Below are 20,633 nucleotides of genomic sequence, written 5' to 3' on the forward strand. Positions count from 1 at the left end.
GTGAGCGAGCGGCTGCGTGGTGCTTTGTTACCGGCTGGGCTGAAACCACGACAGACCCTAACAGATTAAGAAACTAAATTTTATTCTATTTCCTGTGCTATGTGGGTTTTGCAAATAAATTGTATATTGCTACACGGAAGTCTGGCGTGGGGTGTTAACTGCCATTGTTGTAGGGGCTTCAGTTGAGTTAATTTTTAAGAGAATCAGAAGGCAGTGCTGTTTTGAAAACCATATAAATCAGTTCTGCATGTCACATGTTCTTTTAAAAAACTGTTAAATGTGCTTCATATTTCGATATGTTTCCTACAATCACAGGGAAATGGCAGGCAAGAAGAAAGAAATCCAGTTCCAGCTATACATCCTAATTACTTGAACAATTCTAGAGATTAATAGATTTTTTTTTCCTGCCTTTTTAAGATGTTAAAATGACAAATCATTTTATTTCAGGCCATAATAACCAATCAAAACCAGTGGGATGAAATGTTGCTGACAAGAGGTGTAGTAGGTACTAACTGTTACTATTTTCTGTTCAATGTCTCATGAAGATATGTACAGTTCAATGTCTCATGAAGATATGTACAGTTTTTCATACTTATATATCATATCGTCTTTAATAGATACTTGTCATAAATCTAGACTAGTGCTGTATTATCTCTTAAAGAACGGCTATATTAATATATTTATAAATCTCTATATTCTGTTATGAATATAAACTGTCATCTATGATAAGTACTTTTCACAAATCATATTATCCATTATTTTATCCACTGTTATACACCAATGTTTAGAAAATACCTTTCTGATATGGTTTTCTATATGGTAGGGGGTTGGGCACTTTTGTGGAAGTTTTTCACTAAAATCTTGAACAGACTAAATTAGTACTGTACAGTTGTACTTAGCAGTTAATTGGTCAGCATTCCTGAGAGCGCATGTCCTATGATGTGTATTATCCCGTTTTCAGTTTGCTCAGTCCAATAACAATGTCTCCTAGGTCTCCTAGGAATTGTGTTTGGGTAGAAGGAACAAATCTGTAATGGGATCATATGTACAGACGAATAATAATGGGAAAGAAATGATCTTCATGGGCTCAGGGAGGTAAAAATCCTGTAGAATACAGATCTAGATAAGAATGAAAACCCAACAGTGGAAACAGAAAAAGAAAAATTAAAAGGAAAAGGAATATGAGAGAAATGTAGCTGTTTGGATTAATCATCTCAAACAGTATTGTGAAGTAGGTTGTAGATGTCAAAAATAATTGAAATAAAAGAGGAAACCGTGATGTATCCACTGAATACATTGATGTATTCATGATACATTCATTCATTGACGAGAAGAGGACTGAAAGATGCATGTGAACGCCTTCCCAGTACTGTTCCAACACACTCATAAATGTGTCTCCTTTTATAAGTTCCACAAGTCATCTCTTTGTAATTCCAAACTATTACATTTTAGTGATAGATGTGTATCAAGCTTGGTGTGGTCCTTGCAAAGCTGTGGTGAATTTATTCAGAAAACTGAAGAACGAATTTGGTGAAGATGATGTGTTGCATTTTGCAGTGGTAAGAATGTGAATTCTGTATGGAACTTTATTTACGTTTTATTTTAAATATATCTTTTTATCTGTCTGCATATACAGAGCTTTCATTTTACTGTCCTTATACTGAGTCATCATAATTTTGGCCTGCTTGCCTCTTCTTCTGCATATCTTCTCGTCAGACTTTGTTTAGAGGTAGAATAGAAATGGTAATAAGTATGGAAGGAGCTATAATAGAAAGGGAGCCAATATCCCACAACTTGTTTTCCTTGATAAGATCGCAGAAACATTCAAAAGCCAGACTACATGATTTTTAGTTTTAAGTCTCCACATTATGGATTATCACATTTAAAATTCTTACATCCCTGAAAAATGCTGTTACATCTTTTTCCCAAATATTCCCTTGTATTTCATTTTTAAGAGAACAAAAAGGGGGAATTGAAAAATAAATTATCATGAAACTGTAGTAGTAAAAATATTCCTCTACACTAGCAGTATAAAATAGGAGGTATACATCATATTTAAAGTAGATCAATTTGTTTCACAGATTCAGTTCCTCCCAGATATTGACCAAGCTCATCCTTTTTCATGTTACTGAAAACTTTCAATTGCCTGATCAAGGCATTTTTTGCAGAAAATACATGTATTTTTTATACACAGAAAAGCAGGCAGTTATGTTCAGAGATAATCTCAAGTGCTTTCATACAGTTGACCACATCACAAAGAACTTAATACAGTGGATAACCTCTTCCATCAAGACTGTGTGGACTACTTCCTCATTTATGTATGTTATTGTAACCTACAAGGGAAAACAGTATTAGGATAAGGTATTTTTCATGATTAGCTGCTGTAATACGAAGGGAGGCCAATCCCATGTTACCAAACCCTTTCTTTCTTCATCACCAGCAAGTGCCATAAGGACTGCTATTTGTGTTTAAGACTGCAGTTTGAGTGTGTAACACCAAAGTATATAAGACTGCAGTTTTCTTGCAGGCAAAATGTTTTATATATATATATATATGCATACATATACACACTTTAAATAATCTTTTTCATCTGACTTCAGGCAGAGGCTGACAGCATTCCAACTCTGCAACCATTTAGGAATAAATGTGAACCTGTCTTTCTTTTTTGTGTTGTAAGTACATCACATCAGTTTCTTTTAATGTGCTGCCTACTTTTGCTTTAATTTTTCAGTAGATTAAAAAGAAATGTGAAGCTGTATAAATCAGATCTTTACATTTTACAGTATGTAGGATCATACCATCAGATGTTTACTTGAGGCTGTTTCCCATGCTGAAATCTGTGGTTCTCGAGCACATTTTTGTTGTGGCTGCTGCACATACAGCCACAGAAGATTTGTGGTAGCCACAGTTTTGGTAGTTACTTAGTGAGAAATGCATGTAAGTTTTTTCCAGGGTTGCCTCACATAAAGTGCCTACACCAAAATGACCATTTTATGCACACTTTCCCTCAGGGAAAAAGACTTTACATTTCCTGCCACTTTCAGGTTTTTAAGAGAAACAAATAAAATTGCATTTCTCACACCTGTGCAAGTGCAACAATTAATAATATATTTATTATCTCTCACTGATGGATACAGGAGGATTGTTCTGCTAGGACTCCACTGTAGAACACTGCTCACTTAGGAGGCGGTGGGTTTTTTGACTTCAGGGTGCTACAATTTGAATTCCCACAACTAGGGGCCAAGAACAACGCTACTTTTGGGACACTTTCAGGTTTGAATCTGAATGCTGCCAAGTGAAGTTAGCAGTATCTTTGATCACCAGTAGTTAGCTTCAGTATGGTGTGCCTGAATGTGGTAGAGCACCCACTGAAAAACGTAACACAAATAAAAAGATAGAAAACTCCATGTTACAGAAATTAAGAGCTAGTAAATTCTGTATTTGCATTTACTTCTGACTGTACTATTAATGATGAGCCTAGAAATAAACATGGAAAATTAGGTGGAGAAGGAAGGGAGGAAGTAAAACAAGAAAGGTTCATCCTGAACTAGTAGAGGCAGTAGTAGCTTTGGTATTCACTTCAGTGGGCATAGGAAGTAGTCCTGTTGCTGGAAAAAATAGTGAGATATAGCATGTTCCAAAACTTAAATAAATGTGTAAACTAAGTGACGAGAACTCACCAAGAGTATTATTTTCTCTTTTACAGAATGGCAAAATTATTACAATAGTGAGAGGTGTAAATGCTCCTCTTATAAGTAAGAAAATAACAGAGCTAGTGCAAGAAGAGAGGGAAATTGCAGCTGGACAGAAGGAACGTGACGAGGTACTCACAAAACAGATATTTAAATATAAATGAGTATTTTTATTACACTTACATGGTTTCTCTAAATGCCTGTGATAGTGGGTTTGGTAATGTTTAATTTTTTGTATTTTTTTCTTAACAGTAAAGTGACATATATGAGGGGGTTTTTTTTTAGAAATTTCCGTTAAATGGTACTTTATAAAAGCTTAAGAAATTTACAGGTTAGCCTGTTAATGCAAGGAATGGAGAGATGGACAAAATGTCACTAACACGTAAAAGTTCTAGTCATCTTTTTTCTTTCAGGACTAAGTATTGTTCATATATAACTTAATAGCAATACATCATATGGAACAAATACAGACATGGGAAATAATCATGTCTTACTGCTTGTTTTGAGTGAAAATGGAGATCAAAGAACTCCACTTACAGTAAAAGGAAACTTTAAGAAACTGTAGCTCAGTTAAGGAAAATGAGGCTAACCCAAGGTCTTTCTTAGAATTGCTTGCTTTCCAGGGTAGCAAAGATGATCTTAGGTTAAACTAAAAATGTTGTAAAGATCTGACAATCTGTTTGGTGACTTTAGTTTTGCACTGGTGATGTACTTTTACTCTATTTGCAGTTACTTAAGGTAGATGAACTTGTTTTCCTAGAAGAGAAATCGTCGGAAGAGACTCTTGAGGAGCCTGTACCTGAGGGTAAATATATTTGATTTATTTTAGAAATGTTAACAGAAAGAAAAAGAACAAATGTCTTTTTAGTTATTTGATTAAGAATTGGGTATGTCCAGCACTAACAGACCTCCCTTTGATTGAGTTAATAATATGAGAGGCTATGATTGAGGATATCAAACGGAGGGGAAGCTTTCTTCTGTAAGGAATTAAGATATCGGACTGTCATCATTAGTATTTTCACCCCCTCTTTGGGAACCTTCATACTTCAGGTCCCTGGCACATAGCAGCAGTGCTCTGTGCCAGGAAATTTTCTTGTGTAAAACCAATGCCTGAAAGTCACTTCTACACAGTCCCTGTGTTAGCTATGCACTTTTGTTGAGGTGGTGTTTGTTAACCCTTGGATGTTCTGCAGGAATACCAAGATGGGGGCAACCTGAGAGGATTGGAAGAGTTAATCTGAAGGAATGGCATGCCTTGTATCTCAGATTATTTTTAATTAACTTTCACCAGATTAAAGAGCTAAAGAACAGACTTACATATGAGCATAAATCCACAATAGTAGGATAAGGTTCCAAAAAGGTGGAAAAATAAGCACCATTCTGTTTGTGAGTTTCATGTCTATGATTTATCTCAGGCTTGTCATGAGCTGGGACCTACATCTTTTCTATTCTTATTGTTATCTGTGGCTACTGAAGCTTCCTACTACTTCATGTATACACAGAATGCCATTCGGCAACATTGAGATGGAATAAACTCCTCCATCCTCTCCTTCTTCTTGATCTTGCCTTTTTTTTTTCATGTAAGAAGGCATTAGATCACAGTCGCGGATTAAGTCATGTCCCTTCTTCCTCTTCATGCCTTCTTTATTGTATGGTTCAAGTGACATATTCCTGACCTCAGCTTTAGCCTATTTTTTTTCTCATAAACCCTCTGAGATCTAGTCGTACAGTATCACAAATCCTTCAGCAATTATATACAGACTTCACACTAATCAATGGAACCTAAATGTGCAACAAAATCAGGGAACAGAGTTTGCAGCTTGGGTTCAGCTTGAGGTTAAGGGATCCTTCAGAAGCCATAATACACTGACATTTTGTGGGAATATTTTCCTTACCACATGCAGGTGCCTATGAGTGTTTTCTAGTACAGGAAACAAAGTAGTAGCCTGGTGTTTCTGACAGAGCTATCATTAAGTTCTTCTACAGTGTTTGGGATCTGATTGAATTACATTCTAATGCTTAACTGTACACTTCACATTCTGCAAAGATGATGTAGTTTATGTTCTCTTCTGACCGCTTTCTGTCATTTTGCAGGGATCTGTACGTTACGGATGTTGTAACAGTATGTCTACAACCAGGAACACCTGTTGTTTTATAAACATTAGATTGTGTTAGCAAGCATGTGTTACTTCAGCATCCACAATCCAAGGAAACAAACATCTACTATGACAAGAAATGTGTATTTTACTGGAAATCTCCAATATTCATACAGATTTTCACTTTAGTGAATTTTCCTTAGTAATATTCATTCCTTTCAAATTTCTAGTCTTGTACATACAGAGCTCCGTAGACAAAGCATCCATTTTAAACTGCAGTTTTTCCACCACACCTAGCTGCATGCGAACCATTTCTCCACCATATTACCCAAAACACCAGTGGTTCATCAGGAATGTGGATTCCAGGGATGGCCAAGGATGGTCCTGCACTCCAAGACATGCTTTAAGTTCTGGAGTCCCTTATTTTTTGGAACCACTGTTTGGCCATCTCAATATTAAAATGGAGAATTATTTAGAGAAACCCACTTGTAACTAATGGAAAATTTAGTTGTGTATTTATTTTGATAAATGTATTCATTGACACATGATTTTTTCCCTTTTCCAGAAGTAGTAGTCAGATATTCTGTTGGACTTCTAAAACCTGATGATGTCTTAAAGGGACGCATAGAAGAAATTAAACAAAAGGTAGACAGAATTTGAAAAGATTCATTCATCCTATTTAGTTAAGATGCGTAGTAGCAAGATGTAAGATTAAGTAGATCCTAATTTATGCCCAGGCTTTAGAACAAGATCTGTTAATGCTTCTCTGATAAGGATGATAAAAGCATTATAATTTTGACCTGAAATAATATGGTGTTCAGATTGATACTATTGGTTTAATATTTTATGTCAGTAGATGAGGTGTGACTGATTTATACCGTGCCGATCAGCGACACATCAAATCTGCAAACAGAAAAGTGTCTTTTTTCCCTCATATCACAATAGAAACAAGAACTAGAGATTGTGGTGGTGAAGTTAATTCTTCACATAGCATCTTAAAGAATTGTAGGCACACAAAAATCAACTAACCAGTTTCTTATGGAAGAGAGAGTGTGTGCGCAGACAGATGTGACAATATATGTGTGTAGATGATAAGGCTAATTCATGTGCACTAGTAATTGTACACTAATATTTGTCAGTAGTGCAATATTTGTTCATGCAGTGAAGAATGTGATTCCAGCAAGTATGCCAGGGTGCGTCCAAGAATTCAGTATTTGTTTTAGCCATCACACAGTGAAAGTAAAATTCTTTTGCTTTCCAGAATATGATACAATAGTAATGCTCATTGCAATTACAGGAATTTCTCACTGTTTCTGTTAAAAAATATGCCTCATAACACTAGATATCAAGATAAAATTATGCTAATTTTAAAAAGGATTATGGCAGGGCCAGTGACTTTTGCAGGAAGGAAAACCGGAGTGCTGTATAGGTTGTTTCTGCAATTACTCTACCTTGGCCAGAAAGGAAAGAAGCTCAGTAAAGGCAAAAAAAGCAGGCTGTGCTTGAAAGCAATTTAGCTGGAGCTGGGCAGCTGCTCCTTGGCTTTGCCTTTGCACTGCCTTATGAGGTGTGTACCCGTACTGTTTCCACACTCAGCCTTGTCAAGGCAGTCTGGAAACACTCAGCAGCATCATAGGGGCTTTTAAAGAGCAAAGTGCTGGTAAGCAGATTAATATTGGCATGTGATCAGTACTGGGGCTGGGCAGTGCCTTTGTTGTTTAAATATCAGTATGTGGTATAAACCTCATACCAGTGGACTATGAATTTTGATATAAGTCATGTAAGTGTCCATCTCTTACACATACTTGAATTTAGTGCAGTAATGTAACTTAAAATTGATAATCATAAAATACATTTCATTTTTGTTTATTTGCTCTTTCTAAAGCCAAGTAGTTTAGCCTAATACAACAACTGTTGACAAGTACACATTTATATGACTACTATGATTATAATACTGGTTATAGTAACATTTTTAGAAGTGGTTGCATGTTAATCACTCACAATGGTTAAAATGAGTTTATTCAATGTTAAATAAAAGGGATTATTAACTACTGAAGGAATACATACATTGAACTGCACTGTATTTTTCACAAACATTAACTTAGTGAGCATTATAATCCTGAATTTAGTGAAGTGCTTTGAAAAGCTGGAACTTCAGTTTAGGCAAATGTAGCAGTTATATTTGCAATATTTCAGAGAATTTTAAACTTAAGATAGCTTCCAAAATCAATCTTTAGATTTAGAATAACATATGATTTTGTATATATCCATTTTCAAATGCCACCAAGTAATAACTGAATAATTGCAGATTAGAGATGCAGGATTTGACATTGAAGCAGCAGAAGAGAAAATGCTAACTGAAGAGCAGATCAGAGTGTTCTATGCCCGAAATAAAGAACAGGTAAAAACAAACTAAAAGCTAAACAAAAGGAACAGGTAAAACATATAATTGTAGCTATATGTGTTCGCAAATCTCTGTCTTGTCAATTTTTAGTATGTCGAAGAACTGACTTAATGTAGACTTTGTACACAGAAAAAAGCAGATATTATCAGAAAAAAGGAGGTAGTATCTCTCTTTTTTTCTTACCGATTCGTAAAAATATGGCTTGGTAGCACTGTAACATTCCACCTGAATTAAACTGAACTCCAATTAAATACCAAAAGATTTTGTAGTCCTTTCTGTTATTAGAATGTGTATGACCCTTAGTCATGGCCCTAAACATAGGCTGTTCAGTGCTGAAATGTAGCACGTTACCAAAATCCAGTGTCATCTGTATGACAGTATGTATCTATTTGACATGTACTCTTCCAGCCAGAAAATAAGTGGCAGTATATATTACGTTTTTTCTTCTTTACAGCTTTTATCATGGGGTAGTACTAGGAATAAGCACATGCACAGGCAGAAAAAGAAAGCATCTCCATTGAAGTTTATTTTTCTGGCCCTATCCTATATTAGGGGACAACAAATAGCTAAGAACAGACAGAAAGTTCAAGAAAACAATGAAATTATATTGCTCACCACTAAATGGCAGTGGTCTAGCAAACTATCACCTGGATATTGTCAAGTGCTTTGGCAGTATGATAGCTAAAGTTAACTATACAGAAGGATCTGAATCACAAAAATGAAGCTGCTTAGCAAATATTTATACCTTCTCCTATTTAAGATCTGTGTAAGATAGAGGCTGGAATTATATGCAGACAACTAGTTTGTTTGATATTATTAGAAGGACCAATGGAAGAGATCAATGAAAGGGTAACCAAAAGAAGCTGGGAAAGTGTTCTTGTGGCATTCCAAATGAATGAGAGTGAGACAAGACGGTTCCTGCTGAAGCCAGAGGGAGAAAAGAAATCTGATAATAATCACCAGATGGCTGCCCTATGGTTTAGAAAGGAAGTAACAGGGAGAGCTTGTAAGGAGTCATGAAGAGCTTGGTTTTGGCAAAGTTGGGATTGTAGTTTAGACAGAGGCAGTTTTGAAATGGAGGTAAAAATAAGTCATCTTCGTGAGAACAGCAGCCAAATTTGAGATTAGTTAGGTGTAGAGGGAGACGTGGGAGGAACAAAGAGAGAGAAGCATGCAATGCTTGATACATGGCAGCACTACTACACCACAGCAGATCTCCATCAGGACAGGTAGAATAACAAAACTACTATAAACTATAAGAAGTGGTCCAGAGGGCCCTATGCATATTGAGGAGCCAATTACTTGCCATTCTTTAAGTGTAATTTTAGGCTGAAAAATAATTATGTTAACGTGACAAAATAGAATATAAATTCCTTTGTGCTCAGTGGGCAAAATTATTCCCAGTTTAATACTCTGCAAGCTTGCTGAAGGTCCAGAGGCTGCCTATTTTAACAGAATGGAGACTCAAGGCAATAGAACTTCAGATATAACTGGAAGCAGAAATTGTTTCTTTCTAATGATGCAGCTGGGTGATCCAGGACAGCCAAATCTAATAGCCACACCTATTTCTTCTAACATAAGCAAGTGTACTTTTGAAGACACAACAGTATAAATACTCCCTTTATATGTCGTACTAAATGTTCTTGTACGTGCATTCATTCTGTATCTTTTGAGTTTGTTCATCTTGTGAAATGGGTTAAGTGTATGCATAGATATGAAGATAATTGAAAGAGAAAAGCAATGAATTGAAAGCATACATGTGAATATTTCATACTTGTATTATTAAAGGAAAAATGTATCATACACAGTCAGATGAGGGTGACTGGTAAAGAAAAGATTTAGTCAAATATTTAAAAGGAGAAGATATTTGAGAAAATTCACAATATTGAAGGAAAAGATGACATACAAGGAAAAAATATTAAAAACTCACAACAGCTTCAAAAGTTATTTTCTGATGAAAATGTACATTTATAGGATTGAAGGTTGAAACTGAAGGGAGTGAAAAGAACATAGCAAAGAGAATGAAAGAAAAGCCTACAAATGTCTTGCAAGTATCTCAGTGTTCTATATTTACAGCCAGCTACATGATTTTTAGTTTCAAAAATTATTCGTGGAACTGTATTGCAGTTTGTTATGTCACACTATATGTGCTACTGCAAGCGTAGCATTTGAGCACATCGAATTTCTAGATCATTCTCTTCACTCCTGTCATTTGCATTTTAACCTGGAAGAACATGTGGTGTTTGCTTCGTGTAGTTCCATGACTTCCTTTATCTCAGTTAATTTTGTTTTAGACATTTTAAAATGTTGTTGCCTCAAATGATTGATCAAAAAACTTCCCAAACAATTTGACAGGGTTTTGAGTAATGTATGTGAATGCCATTTTAGAACAGGAATTATGAGTTGATTTGAACAGGATGGTTGTCTCATTTCTGATGATAAACTCAGAGTTCCAGCAAGTCATTGGGGAAAACGTATGTTTTTTAGCCTGATTTTGATGATTTTGTTCAATTCATGATGAGTGGACCATGCCACGTTTTGGTAATCACTAAAAAAGAAGCAACTGATGCTATTCCTCACTGGAAAGAACTACATCAATCGAGTGAGAGTGCGCCTGATGAGCCTGAGAAGCCAGACAGGTAACTCCCAGTGAAAATGTGTATATGTGATTCAGTTACAGCATTCAGAGCACACCATAAACCAAGGCACATTCTTATGGACGCTCATGTTCCCCTGGTTCACAGCGTTCAGGGAGCAAGCAGAGTTCTTCACCTGGTCCTTCACGGGTCTACCACTAGCCATGCAATCGCAGTTCCTGTGGGAACACAGAAACTCCATGCTTCCTAGGTAAAGGTGACAAGCAAAGGGCACTGATCTCTTGCTGTTTCAGAACTAGCCTTGAATGGGAACAGTGCTACACTTCAAAGCTGGTGTAGTCCATGCAATTCCACTTCATACTAGTTCACCCAGACAAAGTGACTGCCAGCATTGCCCATGTTTACTCCTATGTATGCTGGGAAGCTGTAGATGTGGCCCAAGGGAGACAGGGGACACCTGAATCGTGCTGTGCTCCCTGGGACCACTCTGTAAAAGCCTGCAAACAAGTGGGACGGTTTGGGGTTTTGTTCCCCCTCCCAAGATGCATAAAAAATTGTAAGGATTAGCTGTTCACAACCATGGTATCTTGAAATGTCTGTTTTTCTCCTATGCCAAGTATTTAGAGAATTTTAAAAAGGATGATAGTTGCATACACAGAATCAGACAATAAAGACAGTGTTCACAAGAATTCGAATATTGGATCGAGTTTTATATTTAGACAAGAGATTTACTTAAAGCAACATGAATTTAAATACTGTTCCAAAAAAGAACTTGCCATAATAATTGATATTTTTGTTGATATCTGCTGTATCCCTTTCTGCATTAATTTAGTACAACTGGGGAATATTGCATTTTCTGTAAGTGGCCAAGAATGACTGTATTTATGTAGCTAAATAAACCTTAGAAATAAAGGCAAGTAACAAGGAGAAGTATCTCTGTTAAAGACAATTCTGTAGTGCTATCGTTTTTATGATCATGCTGTACATGAATTAAGCACAATCCTTTTATTGATCATTCATGATACACTGTACACTTGTCAGTAGTAATTCTGTCTCATGAAACAGAGAGACTATTTTTAATAAGCTAGAGGGGAATTAGAAAAGCTGCATGGCTGAGATTTCTCTTTCATAGCACATGACAAGGCACTTTTTGAGACGATTAATAATTATCTTCTCAGAAACATTAGTCATGAATCTGAATTTAATAAAAACTTAGTTTAGCATTCTATTCTTATGTTTCACTAAACTTTAAGAAAGTACATCTTCAAGAAGTCAACTGTTAACACAATGCATGCAGTGATTTAAATACTGTATTACTTTGTGTCTCATTAGGTTGGAAGGAACCCATGAAACTGAGAGTATATTGAATGTATGTGATGTGCAAGACAGTGTAGAAGATGCCAGTAGACAACTTGCCTTCTTTTTCCCAAATTTTGGAATAAAGAGGACAGACCAAAAGGTTGAAAAGACTTTGGCCTTAATTAGACCTTCTCTCTTAAAGGAAAGACGACGTAAGTGTTAATAACTACATTTTCTATCTAGGGTCTAGAAAAAGTCTCATATTTTGAATTTTAAAAATTCTGACTCTATTAATGAAATGCTCTTAGGTTATATTGTCTCCCTAGCATTAAGTCAACAGTAATCTTTGTCAGGAAAAAAGTTACATGGTTAATGGTTTTGATATATTGAGAATGTAATTGGCAATGCTATTTTGTTCCTTTGGTTGATTTTTCAAGAACGTCTTTAGATTGTATATTTGGATGGAATGTTTCTAGAAGACCTCTCAGAGAAGCTAGCATTTTAAAAGTATAGCATAGGGGATCATACTTCCCACCATAATAAAGTAGCTGGTATTATTCTTGTATGGCAGGTCCAAAGTAGATCAGTGGAAAGGTGAAAAAGATCTGACCCAGGGTGTTCTGTGCTGCACAAGGTAGTGCTGCACAAGGGCAAGTCTACACAGACAACATTTTACAGATTGTATCAAAAAATCTACCCCATTTGCATGAAGCTCCATCCAAACAAGTTTACTTTTCTTCTCGGGCATATATTTGCATTTCTTCCTAGATTCTAGATAGCATTTTTATTTATAACTTGAGGACCTCTGTACTTGAAATAACCTATACACAGAGATCTTAAAGACTACAATCTTGACCTCTCCTTGTGTATTTATTTTCTTGATTGTTATCTAGTATGGTGCTTAGAGCAGCAGTTCTGCAGTGTAGGTAATTATAGAGTCGTTTTTGTCTTGTGCCAAATACTGCTTACTTACACATGTGGTCTTGTAAGACTTAGTTAAATGAATATCCACCTATTCAAACCTTAGACCTTCCCTTGGTGATAGTAACACATATCATATTTCTCAGTCAGGAGTTCCTACTGAGGTTTCTGAAGTGAGAGAAAGCCTTAAGAAGGTAAGCATCAGCATTCTGAGTGTCCAGGCAACTACTGAAGCCCTCCAGCAGTTGCTTTAAGTTAGTTTTCTGTTCTTCAATTAGGAAATTAATTCACCTGTAAAAATTTAACATTATACTTGGAAAGCCCATGTCATTTCTTCGCAAATGTGCAAATTAATGAATGGATGCAATGTAGCGTTATTTCAATATATTAAACAGATTCTGTCCTGCAAAGAATAAAGGACGATGGCTTCAAAATAGCAATGCAGAAAGAAATAATCCTATCTGAAGAACAAACACGTGAATTCTACAAAGAGCATGAAAATCAAGACTACTTCCCAGTCCTTCTAGAGCAAATGACCAGGTACTTTGAATGAATAATGAGAATGTGGATCTATAAATAAGACTGAAATTTTCACAGTGACTAATTAGCCTGAATGATACATGGCTACAAGATACCCATGTATCTGAGAGTTTAGTAAAACTGAAAACAGGATCAGACAACTGCAGATGAGGTAATTCCCAAGTACAGCAGGTAAATAAATGAGGTTTTTAAAAATTACTAGCTATTCCATCTCTGTATGTATGATGTCAAAGTCAGCAGCAAATTCCATTGATTTGGTGAAACCAGTTGAGCTCTGCTCTGGAAGGCTGCATTTAGGTTGTCTGTAGGAAAGCTCTGAAATCTTCATCCAGGCTGTGTGCTGGATTCCTCAGGGAGGAAAAATAAATCATGTTTGGATATTGCCTTCAGAGGAAGTTGGGATATGGCTGGGACGAAAACTTTGGAGCTGATCACCATTTTTATGTCTAATGATAAAGACATAGCCCAATTCTATAACATTCTTGCTGTTGTAGTAACATTCAGTAACTGTGAAATTTAAATTCATGTTTAAGCCCCATAAGTTTTTATCAGACTGTATCTGTTTAAACAGATATTGGTTTTAAAATCCTCCAGTATAAGAGCTCGTTTTCCAAGCCTGGACTATGTATAATCAAATTACTTTTACAAATTACAAAGAGTTACATATTTTTTTTTAATGCCAGTTTTTCCATTTCGCAGTGGTCCAACTCTTATACTTGCTCTAACACGAGAAAATGCAGTAGCACACTGGAGAGATTTATTAGGCCCAAAGACTGTTGAAGAGGCTATGAAGGAAAATCCGAACAGGTAATACTTAAAATAGTAAACCATCATTCACAGCTTCCAATTTACTTTCACATTCCTCATCTCAATGAACACCACACTCCAACTGGTGTAGCTATAGTGCCATCATCTGGAAACTGATACATATTTCTGTAGTTCGTTAAGCTTTTCTTGGAAGAAGTGTTGTATTACGCATAGAAACTATAGCGTTTTTTCAGAAATAATGGCTGCTAAACACAATGAAAAGCTGAGTTTAAAAAAGGGTATTGAAGTGAAAGCAGATCTCTTGAGTCAGAGAAATAATATTGGTAATATCTCATTCTTTTTTTTTTCTTGAAATAGTACCATTATTTTTTAGAACAGATGCTTATTTTCTCAGCTTAATGAAAACTTTGCATGAGTAGAATATTTTATTTGTGACTTAAGTTTCTCCTACACCTTTTATAAACAGACATCTTAGTTTTACCTGCTTATTGTATTGTTCTAAGAAACTGCTGCGGTGTCATCTTACCTGTTGTTGACAGAAGTGCTGTTTCATTAAGAAAGAACAGGTATTATCTTGGAAATATAACAAGATGACAGCTGGGAAGAAAGGTGTTCATATTTCAGGTCGTTAATTAAAAAGTTGATTGTTCTTTTTGTAGACAATGAAGGCTTCTTACTCCTACAGAGAGATCATCAAGCACTTAAGTCACCAGATCAACATTAATTTATATTCACTGGGTTAAGGGTAGTCATAGTTAAAGCTCAAAATGGCTATTCCTTTAAGTAACTTCACTGTTTTAATGACTTAGTTTACGTGCAAAGTATGCAGTCAACAACATACCTATTGATCAACTGCATGGTAGTTCTACACCCGATGATGCTCAGAAAGAATTACAGTTCTTCTTCCCTCAGGAGCACACTTTGGCATTAATCAAACCTGCAGCTGCTAAAAAGCATAAAGGTAAGTGATCTAGAAAGTATGGGCTATGTCTACTGATGTAATTTCTACAAAATATTACCAAGGTACACTGCAGTAAATCCTGTCAGATGCATTCTTTTCATTCTCTGAAATATTTTTTCCATACAGAGAAATGCTTTTATAGGGCTTGCATAATTCATACTGAGATCTCAAATTTCTTTGCTTAAGCTGCCTATAGCTCTTTCTTTACAAGAATGGCAGTGGATTGAAGTGAGAGAGTTCTTAGCTAAGTTAAACTGTTTAAAAGCCAGGTACTTGGGCAAAGTAGCTGCCCAGCATCCTTCTAAGTCAAAGAAGAGAGAGGCTTTCCAAATTCATGTTACTTATTTCAGAAAGGTATCTCTACTGACTCAAAAGGGGTCTTTGCTCAATTAGATGCATTCCCATCCTTGGTTTAACTTGCCATTACACAATGGGAATGAGGAGGAAAGGTCAAAGTAAAAAGAACACTCTGTACAATTTGGAATCTTACCTTAAAGACTTTTGCTGCCACTTTTTTTAAACCTTATATCCAAAGCCTCTTCTTGGCATTCTTCTTTTCTCTCCTAACAAATTTCAGTAGCCTTTCCAATGTTAATTCATCATTGGCTTTTGTGAGTCTTTCTCCCCCTCTTGGAACAATCCAGATTGATTTTAGCAGGCCAGCTGGTGTGTGATAGAGCATTACAACTACAGTCCACATTCTGTCCAATGTGAGAAACAACAGTGAGTGCTACTGGTATAGTTTATAACAGTCTGGGTTTGTCACCTGCATAGAGCTGGATTAGTGCAATGACAATGGTTTCTGTATATTTTAGAGGCCTGTTGCAGGGTTTGTCATATTGTCCATGATTGTATGTCCATGATTGATAAGTAGAATTTTAATAGGTGTTGGTGATTTTTTTTAAAAAAGCATCTAGTATTTTCTGAAACTTTTAAAGTTGGGGTGGTTTTTTACATCTAAACTTTTTAAATTTTTTTGCATCTAAACTGTTTCAATCAAGAATGAGTTTGCTTGTTACTGTCCTAGATGACATTATGCAAAAAGTTAAAGAGGCTGGATTTACCATCTCAAAGATTAAAGAAGAAGCTTTAACACGTGAAATGGCTACACAGTTTTATAAGGATCACAAAGGAAAACCCTTTTTTGAACATTTAGTGACGTGTATGACTGAGTAAGTGTCTTGTTATACAATACAGAGATATGTAAGTGTACATGAAACTTTGAATTTACACTGCCAACAAAACATGCTACATCAAAAGTGGGCTAAGGATTTTGCACTCTGTCCCTCTTTCTGGCAAGTTTAGTGGCTTCTAGCACAGAATGCTCTTCCTTTAAAAGGAGGATTTAAAACTCTTTCCAAACTTATGGATAGTGACTATTATTTTGGATTTTTTTCTCAGAAAAAGAACTAACTTCTGATGGAATCCTTGTTCTTCCCATGTAGGACAAATATCTTCCTCATAATACTGTTAGTATAGCTGTTGATAAAACAGTATGCATTGTCTTGCTTCAGAAGTGATTGGGTGAGAATCTTTTTAGGACAAAAAGTCCAAATCCAAATAGCTGATCATCATAATCTTTTTGGCTTTCAAATATAGGATATTGTCTTAAACAAAACACTCAGAAACAAATTTTAAAATTCAAACAGTTTAACAAAATTCAGATAGCATCATGCTTATCATAACCCTTCATTGTACCTCCTAAGTCAAAGCTAAGTCTGCATCTCAGAATAGTGTAAGAGCTTCCTTATATTGATTTTACAGGGGCCCATCGGTGGTAATGATCTTAACAAAGGAAAATGCTGTGGAAGAGTGGAGGCAACTAATGGGTCCAACTGATCCAGAAGTGGCAAAAGCGACCTCTCCTGAATCACTTCGAGCTCAGTTTGCACAAGATATTTTGTCTAACGCTGTTCATGGATCATCTAATAGAGAACATGCACTGAAAAGCATTGAGTGCATATTTGGAGAGATTGATATAGATTGAACACTTAAGATACAATCTCTGAAAATTGATATTTGTGTCATTAGATGCATTTGTCTACCCAACCATCTATATTTAAGACTATATATGCAGACATATTTTCTTTTATACTCCATCCATTTTTTTATCAGCCAGGTTTTTTTTATCAGCCAGTTTTTTGTTATCAGCTTTGTCATATTGCAAAGCATAGCAATGTAACAAGTAATACCTGCTAGAACTTTGATGTTAGTAAAGATTTCTTTGTGTACGCTTCACAGATAGTTTTTCTTTTATCACTTTAACAGATTTATACCTTTCCAATAGTTCCAGGAGTCTAAGGAGTTTTGTATATAGCAACTTTAAAAAAACCAGGGTCAAGGCAGGTCATTAAAACACTATTAATGACACATCCACTGTGATGTGGATCAAGTCCTCCGGTTCAGGCAGCCTACAAATGAGAAGTGCTGAAGGGTAGTGGAGGCACTGCTACAACATTGGCAGGGAGCAGCAGCAAGTGTAGGAATGCCCTACATGGGAGAAGGAGCCAGGAGCCAAGCATAACCGCAGCCCCACAGCATCCAAGCAGAACTGGGTAGCCACGTCCATGAAGAATCCCAGACAAAGCAAATAATGAACCAGGTCCAGGATCCATTCAGGGGTCCAGTCAGGAACAACAGGCAAGAGGGCCAGAGACAGGTATTCCTGCAAAACAGCTCAAGCAAGGATTAAGCCCAAGTGTGAGTTTAAATGGGGCTCCTGGGCCCATTGGCCAACAGTATGGGTGTGCATCCGGGTGAGACTGCTCAGAGCTATTAAGGTCTATTGGTTCCCTCAGGGCCCTGAAAAACATTTGCATTGTTTATTTATCCTTTCCCTAAACATCTTCTAATGATTACTCTCACAAGTAGGATAACAAACTAGAAGGTCCTTTCCAGTACATTTACTCAATTCAAATATATCAGATGAAGTAAAATATAAAGTCAGCTCTTACATAACAGCTATTCCTGACATATACCTCCTTGCCAAACTAGTGAATTTGTATCCTGTCTCTGTCTAACTTGGCTGGCCTTTCATGAAGAACACAAATATTCTTCTGTAGCTGGTATATTCTCACTTTTGCTGTCTGAGTCTGTTGAAGGTTGAGATACTGAAGAATGGCGTTCAGTTAAAGCAATGTACTTACAGCATTGATTATAAGTGCAAAGTCCAGAAAGAGTGAAGTCTTTCTCACGCTTTCTTTATTGTTCCTATTGTATTTAATACAACTAGCTGTTATAAAGAGCTTCCTGACAAATGTTTCTGTTGTGTTGGGTCATTTGTTATTATAGACATTCCTCCATCAGAAGTTGGACTGAGCATTCTCCTGGTGGCCCATTTTCACCTACAGCTGCTTTACTGCCATAAACTCAACTTGAGGCTAGCTAGCCTGTAGGAAGTTGTGATTAGCGCAGAATTTATATGTCGCCTCGGTGAGGTGAGTTCTGAGAAGCATACTTCATAGTTGCTGTATATTCTTTGGCTTGGTTTTTGCTTCAAAAACCCATTAAAACTGTTCTTCCTGGCATCATTTCAGTGCTCTGGGTCTTTTGGGTGCTGGCACGTTGTACTTTAAACCAAGAAGCAGTCTCAGAAAAGGCCTGAGTAGGGCGATTTCACATACATCAATTCAGCTCATTTCCCAAGATCTTTGCCAAGTTCATGGCTTCTCTACCAGGGGGGCAAATACAATGTTGAAAGTTTAGATGGGATTATTTTTTGACAGGAGCAGAAATGCTGAAAACAGCAAAATGTGTTTATGTCTTATTAAGAGTTCATGAAACTTCTGATGGAAGTTCACAATCAAATAGCTTGATAGGTATCATACACAGGTTTTGAATAGTGTGGATCATTTATTGCACTGGTCTTAGAAATTGCAGTTAGCTGTAGGGGTACAGTAGCTCTGCCTGTTTAAGTGTGATAAAATTTTATATACTGAGTTATTGCTTGTTTAACCATCATTCTTCATCCTCTGTTACATCACCCTTAATCAATATAGCATTTTTTTTCAGTTTGGTTTAACTATTAGTTGTTGAAGGATTCCATTTATTTGGGTTCATATATTCATGTGTGTCAATTGTGATCCCTTTTTTGGGCTTGGTTAAAATGATGCGGTAGGTTACATTGAAATATTATGCATAGATCTATGACAGTTTTTATTCATGTTGCATAAGTATCCCAGCCCAAATTGAAATGTGGGAACATTTAATTTATTAATGCTTATTTTCTTCTTCTGAATATGTTCTTGATCTTAAAGTCTTTCAGCAGCTTTGGAAAGGAGGAATTTAAGATATACATTTCAAAACAATAAAAATAACTGTTTCAGTCAGCTGATGAAGAGATTTAGATTCATGAAGGTTTTATATCTTTGACATACAGACTTTTGTAGAATTATTAAAATCTCATGCATTCAAAAGCATGGTAATCGAAATATTGACAATATTTTAGATTACTTTGTCTCTTTAAAAGTTTAACTCAACACTGTATTGGTTTTGTGTGGCAAGGTTTTGGTAGTGGGGGGGGTTACAGGGGTGGCTTCTGTAAGAAGCTGCTGGAAGCTTCCCCTGTGTTCGAGAGAGCCCATACCAGCCGGCTCTAAGACGGACCTGCCGCTGGCCAAGGCCGAGCTAATCAGCGATAGTGGTAACGCCTCTGTGATAACATTTTTAAGAAGGAAAAAAAGTTGGGACGGCGGTATTCGGCAGCCGGAGAGAGGAGTGAGAACATGTAAGAGAAACACCCCTGCGGACACCAAGGTCAGTGAAGAAGGAGGGGGAGGAGATGCTCCAGGCGCCGGAGCAGAGATTCCCCTGCAGCCCGTGGGGAAGACCATGGTGAGGCAGGCTGTCCCCCTGCAGCCCATGGAGGTCCACGGTGGAGCAGATATCCACCTGCAGCCCGTGGAGGACCCCACGCCGGAGCAGGTGGGTTCCCGAAGGAGGCTGTGACCCCATGGGAACCCCGCGCTGGAGCAGGCTCCTGGCAGGACCTGCAGATCTGTGGAGAGAGGAGCCCACGGAGCAGGTTTTCTGGCAGGACTTGTGACCCCGTGGGGGGCCCACGCTGGAGCAGTCTGTGCCTGAAGGACTGCACACCTTGGAAAGGACCCATGCTGGAGCAGTTTGTGAAGAACTGCAGCCCGTGGGAAGGACCCACGTTGGAGAAGTTCGTGGAGGACTGTCTCCCGTGGGTGGGACCCCACGCTGGAGCAGGGGAAGAGTGTGATGAGTCCTCCCCCTGAGGAGGATGAAGCGGCAGAAAATAACATGTGATGAACTGACCGTAAACCCCATCCCCGTCCCCCTGTGCCGCTGGGGGGTTGGTAGAGAATCCGGGAGTGAAGTTGTGCCCGGGAA

At 37.1% G+C, this 20,633-nt stretch overlaps 1 protein-coding gene across 1 annotated transcript; it reads left to right on the forward strand.

The window, feature by feature from the left end:
• Positions 1-319: 319 nt before the first annotated feature.
• Positions 320-17,265, forward strand: NME8 (NME/NM23 family member 8). The gene is made up of 15 exons (XM_052787672.1): positions 320-345; positions 441-505; positions 1,453-1,559; positions 2,601-2,672; positions 3,707-3,823; positions 4,431-4,497; positions 6,354-6,433; positions 8,097-8,189; positions 10,680-10,831; positions 12,122-12,300; positions 13,405-13,549; positions 14,249-14,356; positions 15,127-15,278; positions 16,306-16,450; positions 17,043-17,265. The coding sequence occupies exons 1-15, from the start codon at positions 320-322 to the stop codon at positions 17,263-17,265; spliced, it is 1,731 nt and encodes a 576-aa protein (XP_052643632.1).
• The last annotated feature ends 3,368 nt before the right edge of the window (positions 17,266-20,633 follow it).

Source organism: Harpia harpyja, chromosome 1 (assembly GCF_026419915.1).
Source record: "Harpia harpyja isolate bHarHar1 chromosome 1, bHarHar1 primary haplotype, whole genome shotgun sequence".
Lineage (NCBI taxonomy): Eukaryota > Metazoa > Chordata > Aves > Accipitriformes > Accipitridae > Harpia > Harpia harpyja.